The sequence below is a fragment of the Poecilia reticulata genome, chromosome 7, assembly GCF_904066995.2.
Source record: "Poecilia reticulata chromosome 7, P_reticulata-male-v2, whole genome shotgun sequence".
Classification (NCBI taxonomy): domain Eukaryota; kingdom Metazoa; phylum Chordata; class Actinopteri; order Cyprinodontiformes; family Poeciliidae; genus Poecilia; species Poecilia reticulata.
The window spans coordinates 4,478,562-4,486,458 of NC_088836.1; the positions used below are offsets into that span (position 1 = coordinate 4,478,562).

The 7,897-nt window shown below is 36.9% G+C and overlaps 1 protein-coding gene across 2 annotated transcripts in view; it reads left to right on the forward strand.

The window, feature by feature from the left end:
• Positions 1–7,620, forward strand: part of LOC103467057 (uncharacterized) — a 29,273-nt gene extending 21,653 nt beyond the window's left edge. Inside the window, exons 10-13 of one of the 2 annotated variants that reach the window (XM_081608618.1) lie at positions 3,518–3,802; positions 3,953–4,276; positions 5,499–5,633; positions 5,718–7,620. In XM_081608618.1, the coding sequence (XP_081464744.1) occupies positions 3,518–3,802; positions 3,953–4,276; positions 5,499–5,633; positions 5,718–6,028 (1,055 nt within the window). In that variant the 3' untranslated portion in view covers positions 6,029–7,620. The remainder of the gene's footprint in view (positions 1–3,517; positions 3,803–3,952; positions 4,277–5,498; positions 5,634–5,717) is intronic. The other variant, XM_081608616.1, reaches the window with a different exon arrangement.
• The last annotated feature ends 277 nt before the right edge of the window (positions 7,621–7,897 follow it).

A 7,897-nucleotide genomic window follows, 5' to 3' on the forward strand; every position in this document is an offset into this window, starting at 1 on the left:
CTGAGGCTGTGATTTCAGTTGTAAAACAAATTTTATTTGACATCTTAAAGGCTCCTCTGAAGTGCGGTGTATCAGGTTCATCTGCTTTCATGACAACATGGACAGTGTTGCTGTTTAAAGAAGGTTTTTTTTTCTGAGTTGAGTAACATTTTATAAACCACATATGTGAAGAGGAAGTGTCGCAGGAATGAACTTAGTATGAAGCCAAATATGTTTCTGAACACCAGTTGAAGATCACAGTGAAGCTATATGCAGCTATGTGGAACAGAAACCAGGGGAACCTTCAGCTTTTTACAGGTTTTATCTGTAAGTTCAAGTTTTAATTATTATTATTTTTTTTTACAATATTTGCTTAGTTTTATAACGTTCCTGATATACAGATAAGTAATGTTATATTTTGCATGAACTGCTTACTATTTATTAACAAAATAACAGTCCAAGTGTTTATCTTACAGTTACCTTTGTTTTGACCTCATCATCATTCACTACAGGTCAGTCTATCTTTTCTTTCTTATTCCCATAGTATATAGAAGTGTTTTATTATCAGAACATCATCAACATAATTATATAAAATTTTATTCTTATAGGTCAGATCAGGTTGGCAGGACGTGGATCAACTCGTTGCTCTGGAAGGGTTGAAGTTTACTACAGAAATACCTGGGGAACAGTCTGTGATGATAACTGGGACATAGCTGATGCTAATGTGGTTTGTCGACAGCTGGGGTGTGGTACAGCAGCAAATACACCAGGTTCTGCTCACTTTGGTCAAGGAATTGGACCAATCTGGCTTGATGATGTTCGGTGCTCAGGACATGAAAGCTCTCTAACCAGCTGTTCACACAGAGGTTATGGGAGACATGACTGTGGTCACAATGAGGATGCTGGTGTGATCTGTTCAGGTAAAGGAGAAATGATTTACAAATATTTTAATGTTTGATTTTAAATGTTCAGACATATTAGTCAGTGCAGATTTTTGACTGAAAGCATTTAAACCCAAATTGAAAGATAGAGCTTGTGTATTGTGTGTTCACTGATCAGAATATGATTCCCATGATTTATAACAGAGTTACTTCTTTTGCCAACAAGATTTGACACTTCAGCAAAGTAGCTGAAGTGCCTGAATCTAAAAATACATATATCCGATTGACCTTATTGCATTTAGTGGAGTTTATCTAAATGGAAGCTTTTTCTTTTCTGGCCATTGTTTGACCACAAATCTTTCTAGGAGACATATTTCTTTGAGGAAAAGATTCTAGAGGACTTGGACCACCTGCGTCTCTGTTGTCAATGTACAGAATCATGGGGTGACTTCAAATACATGTCCCATTAGTCAAATGCTTAGCTCCATCTTTATTAATGTTTCTTCTGCTTAAACTGAGTTCACTAATGTGTGTTGTTCATTTGGAAACAAAAGACGGCTTTACTGAAGGACTAAGGCTCAACTTTCCCGCCTTGTAGTTTGTCCATCCCTCTACATTTACTGCTGTGCAGGAGCAGCTAATTAACAATAAAATACACGTCCTCAGACATGTTACAACACTAGTCAGATTAATATTCTTGAAAGTCCATAGTTCATTTTTCATTTTAGATATGGATTTACACAACTATGTTCTTCACCCAATTCTCTATTATACACCAGTCAGCCTCTATGCAATACAATAGCATTTAAATGTTCACCTTTTTAATGTTCAGATGTAATGGCCAGTATACTTTTGTCTTAAAGCAGCTAAACACAAAATGAAAGGTATTTTTATGTGTGATGTATTAGCTGATCTGAAAATGACTGAGTCTCCAATCAGCGTTATTTACAAACTACCTGATTCTCATCATCTGCAGATTTCTCTGTGTGTCAATGGATTCAATGGGAACTGAAATTCTACATAAACTTGGAGTTTTCTTGAATATGGTGCTGGGTTAGTTTATATGATTTTGATTATTTCTCTCATAGTAGCCACTGTGTTTAGTGTTCATTTGAGCAATCAATCACTCCAGTTTATTTGTATAGCACATTTCAGCAAAAGGCCGTTCAAAAGGCCGTTCAAAAGGCCGTTCATCAAGATCATCAATACACACATCATACAGACCTAGAGATCTGGAAGGTTGAAACAACAACAGCAGAAGATCTTTAATGTATTATGGTGCTAAGTTGTTCAGTGATTGATAACCTAATTGGAAGGACTTTAGAATTGGGGTGATTTCTTTTTGTGTAATTCAGATGTAAATTGCTTATGAATGAATCTGCCCTGCGATGCACTGGCGACCTGCCCAGGGCGTCACCTGTCCATCTCGCCCGTTGACAGCTGGAGATAGTCACCAGTGCAACTCCTGACCCCAATGGGATAAGGGTGTCAGGAAATGAGAAAATGGATGGATGGATGGATGGATGGATGGATGGATGGATGGATGGATGGATGGATGGATGGATGGATGGATGGATGGATGGATGGATGGATGGATGGATGGATGGATGGATGGATGGATGGATGGATGGATGGATGGATGGATGGATGGATGGATGGATGGATGGATCTTTGCCTTGTTTACCATTAGTATGTTTTATTTTCCAATGTACTGTGTTTCAGAGAGTCTGTTGAAATGGTTTATAGTTTCCAATCTCCAGATTCAATTATTTTTTATAATACTTCATCATCACCTCTGTCAGCTTCACCTGACAGAGGTGATGCTGCCATGCACTGTATCCACCAGAGACAAAAAAATACATTAAAAAATAAATAAACTGACAGTAAAAGATTATTATTTTCAATGTCATTCAGTTGTGGAAATGAATAAACTTTTATTCTCACAACTTACTGTTTTTCAGTGAACCTCCCAAAGCTCAGCATCTCTATAAGCTCTGCTGAGGTCACCTGGGGTCAACAAGTCAGCATCACTTGTTCTATTGCCGCTACACCTTTAAGTGGAACATTTATCCTCCAACAGACTTCAGGTTCATTTAGAATTACTCAGTTTTCATATTCCTCCTTTGCTAACTTCAACATCCCTAAAGTGACCCTGGATCATGATGGAGATTTCAAGTGTCAGTTTGAGACAAGGATGTCAAGTCAAGCATTCACCTCCCTCCTCAGTAACTCTGTTCGTCTTAGAGGTAAGATTAAATAAATTGTTATTAGTGAAACTTCAGCAGTACAGTCAGTTGCTTAAAGTGTATTTACTATTTGTTTTTCACTCTCAGTGAATCAGATGATCCATTAGTAAATATCAATATTTTTATCACTTTTTAATACCTGGATGTTGATGTTTGTTGTAAGTAATATAAAAACCTTCCACATAGTTTAAAACCTAAAGACTAGAACAAAAGATAATAGTTAATGGCCTGTATTTTTATAACACTTTATCATGTGGTCAGTCTGACAGAGGTGAAACTGCCATGTACTCTCTCCACCAGGCCGTCTGATCACAAGAAATAAATAAACTGACAGTAAAAGATTATTATTTTCAGTGTCATTCAGTTGTGGAAATGAATAAAATTTAATTCTCACAACTTACTGTTTTTCAGTGAACCTTCCAAAGCCCAGCATCTCTATAAGCTCTGCTGAGGTCACCTGGGGTCAACAAGTCAGCATCACTTGTTCTGTGGCCGCTACATCTTTAAGTGGAACATTTATCCTCCAACAGACTTCAGGTTCATTTAGAATTAGTCAGTCATCAGATTCCTCCTCTGCTTCCTTCAACATCCCTAAAGTGACCCTGGATCATGATGGAGAATTCAAGTGTCAGTTTGAGAAAAGGATGTCAAGTCAAGCATTCTCCTCCCTCCTCAGTAATTCTGTTCATCTTACTGGTAAGATTAATAAATTGTGTACACAGTGAATATTTAGTCACATAATTATCTATAGAAAATCCATAATTCATCTTCTCAAATGCACATGCTTTTATGCTTTTATGTGGAATAATATTATTCTATTTCCATGTCCATGTCTTTTTTTCACAGTGAGTCTAGAGAGTCCCAACATTTCCCTGACTTCACCAAGTGCAGGGTTGGTCTGGGGTCCAGGAGGAGCAGAGGTTACCAAGGGTTACGGCTTCTCCTTCACTTGCTCCATTAACCCCAGATATCCTCAGGGAGATTTCTCTCTCATCTTCTCCGGCTCCAACATCACAGAAACCAGGCCAGCAGTCAACAACTCAGCCTCCTTTAACTTCCCAGCTGCTGAGTTTGAACACCAGGGCAACTACAGCTGTGTGTATGAGGTTACCATGACTACCCAGAGGTTCAGTTCTAATGAGGCAGAACCCATTAGTCTCATCATCAAATGTAAGTAACTATATATATTTAAGAGAAGAATATTTAAATTTGAAAACCATGAGCAAAATATTTTACTATGTCTTCCTCTAATCTCTCATTATTATTATTATTATTATTATTATTATTATTATTATTATTATTATTATTATTAGTTAAGCATGTCAAACAATAAAAATACTAAATTTAATTGTCAAATAATAAAACAACAAAAAAACAAACAAACAAACAAAAAAGCCCTCTAAAGTGATTTCCCCCACTAACTAATATCTGGTTGTGTCTCTGGTTCCCATGTTCCCTGTATATTTTCAGCCATTTCCTCATTTCTATTTAAGCTATTTGTCTTCCCTCTCAGCTGTAAAACCTAAAACCTCAACAGAAACAATTATTTCTCAGCAGCTGAGAGCCCAAACCCTCTGGACAAAGCCAGTTATAGTTTAACCCTCGTGTTTACAAATGGGATCCAACCGACCCCAGACCCGTATCACTTGTATCATTTACCTCATTCCTCACACGCACAGGGATAAGGAGCTGGTTTTCACCAGACTAGTTTCCTTCCACAAGCCTCTCACAGTAGCTTAATGGAGTTCTGGCCCATTCCTCCTGACAGAAATGGTAGAACTGAGTCCCTTTTGGTTGGCCGCCTCAGATTTCAGACCTTCCCACAACCTCTCCACAGGACTCAGATCATGGCTCTGTGATGGCCACTTCAAAACATTGACTTTGTTGTCCGCTAGCCACGTTGTAACCACTGGCTGTATGCTTCGGGTCATTGTCCATTTGGAAGACCGATCTGTGCCCAATTGTTTACTTGCTGGCTGATTTCTTTTGATGTTGCATTGATATTTCTACACAATGTTCTTTCCTCATGATGCCATCTAGTTTAGGGGTTTCACTAGTTCTTCCTGCAGTAAAAGAGCCCCACAACATGATGCTGCCACCCCCGTACTTCACACTTACAAAGTAACTCAAAATGCCCCAGTAGACTTGTCCATTGCTTTGTTGTGGCCATTCCCATTTACTAAACAGCATGGAAAAACAAATAAAACAAAAATAAGAGTAAGAGACTAATATTTTCATTTCAAGTTGTATATATTAAGATGTATTACTGCTGGGTCATTTCAAGTTAGATGGTCTGTGACTGTTGGTTAAATAGGTTAATCTTCCTCAGCCTGGAAAAGTTTGTAAAACGCAGGTTTAGAGCCATAAACTGACCAAGTGTTTTCTCTCCTAGCCTCTTCACTGCTGCTGGTTTCCTCAGTCTCCAGTGGAATCCTGCTGCTGGTCCTGCTGGTGTCTCTAGCAGTCTGCCTGGGCTGCAGGACGAGACTTTGCTCTAAACGGCCCACACCGTCTGACCAAAACCAAAGTCTGTATTCAAGAGATACAAGCTCAGGCATTTAAAATTATTTCTACATTTTATTCATAAATTCTTTTGTTTCCTTTTTTTCAGTGACTTTCCAGCAGTTTAACACACAAGAGCTTGAGAATGATTGTGATGACTATGAAAATATTGACGTTTTTCACTCAGTAAAGAAGCTGGAGATGGACAAAGAGTCAACAAGTGATGATGATCCTGATTATGAGGAAGCAGACCCTGATTTAAGACAAATCAGTGTTGGTGTAAAGGATTACGCACCATCCGAACAAAGATCTGAAGAAGACGAAGAAAGCACTGATGAAGAAGATGTCTACATGAATGTTGATGCAACCTGGAAAGATAATGAGGTGCAAGTTAAAAAACGTGAAAATGTGTACCAATAGATGAAAGCTGAAAATTACCGAGACAAAATTAGGTAGAATAAAAGATATTTAGCCTGAAAGAATTTAGTTTATATAAGTAAACGGTCATCGTGAAGTACACAGTGCATGATTACATATTCCTATATGTATGTATAAGTTGTATTGTTTTTTCTCTGTTAAATATCATCTTTATAAGACAGATTGCATTTCTAGCTGGGTGTAGCTTTTAATATTAGCACAGCAGGATAACCATTAACTTGAAAGTCATCACTGTTGCGTAGATTCTTCCTTTCACCATATGTTATCCAGAAGATTACCTGATGCAACAGACCACAAACCTCTGTAGAAAATATTGTGTTCTTCATAGAATCTTTGCACATTTTGTTTCCAAACTTCATTTTTAAAGTCCTGAAAAATAAATAGCTAGCTAAAGTCGTCTTCCATACTGAAGAATTTTGTGGTTTGGATGACCTGATTGTGTTTGGTTTGCCATGAATACTTGATCAGATAAAAAAAACCTATCTGAAAGTAAAATGGTCACCATGTAGTCAGTCATTAAATGAGGAAAAACTAACAAGAGAGGAGACAGGAATGGCTAAGTGATATTTCAGCTGGAGAGGCGATTCTTTAAAAAAGGATGTGGTGGATTAGGAACAGGTGCAACTGTAAAAGAAAGCAAGTAACTGAAACTGAGCTAGGAGAAAATGGCTGACCAAAAAAACCACAGAACAAAGAAAACAGAAACAGAACACCAGGCTTCATCAGAAATAATTAAAATAAATAAAAGTAATACAGGAAGTAAAACAGATTCCTGGGAAAGACAAGTTTTAAAAGAAAACAAGAAATGAGATTGACAAAGAGTGAATCAGAGTTGCTCCTTTTTTGTTGGTAAATTTGAAAAAGACCTGAAAAATAATTTGTTTTTCCTTTTATTAAATATCAGAACATATTTGCAGTTTTCTTAATATATTATGATATATGGTGAATTTATTTAGTTTTGCTAAAGTTATTAATTTATGTCATTCTTTCCATAAGCTTAGACTGCCCTTATTACTATTTTTACTTTAAGACGTGTAATTATAAAAGTAGAAATGCTGCCATAATGTTTCATGTGTTCAACTGTAAAAAGCTTAAATTTAGTTAACTTTGTATCAAAATAACTACTTGACTCCTAAAAACGAATTAAATACTGATGTAGCCCATCTTCTCTGTATTTTTTGAAAAGTCATTGTGTATGGTCTTAGCTGTGAGAAGGGAGGAAATCCTGTAGTGGTCTGTCATACAGCGACTCTGAAAAGCTTCTGACTGTTGTGTGAAGAAGCCAATGTTCAGAAATGCTCATAATATTATTCAGTTTTCTAAGTATTTTTCTTTGGGAGAATACTTGGTGATCCAATGCTTCACCCAAACAGAGCCATTCTTGTCAGCTTGTTGAGTTTGGCTCTGACGCTGCTTCCCTGTAAGATGATGGTAGAAGGTCTTGTACTCTCCAAAATATAGTTGTGTTTCTGCTAAATATTACGATAACTAAATAATGAGTAATTTTTGTGAAAAGTTTTCATACCTTTTTCAAAAATTACCTTTCAAAATGGTAATTAAAAACTATAATTGTATACAAAAACGCAGTACAAACTATTAAATATGATCTTGGCTGATTACTACTTGGCTGGTACAGTTTTTGCAAAGATTTTTTGATATTTGAAAGCTGAAATTAAGCTCTAGAATAACCAAAGACATTAATATGTAGGTACAATATATAGCTTCTCTCCTCAGAAAGACATTTTAATGTAACATAACCAAAATGTAAGGATTTGGTTTGTCTGTGTGCTTGTTTAGTGTCTGTGTCGTTTTGTCTGCCCAGATTGCTCCCAGCTGTGTTCCCTGATTACT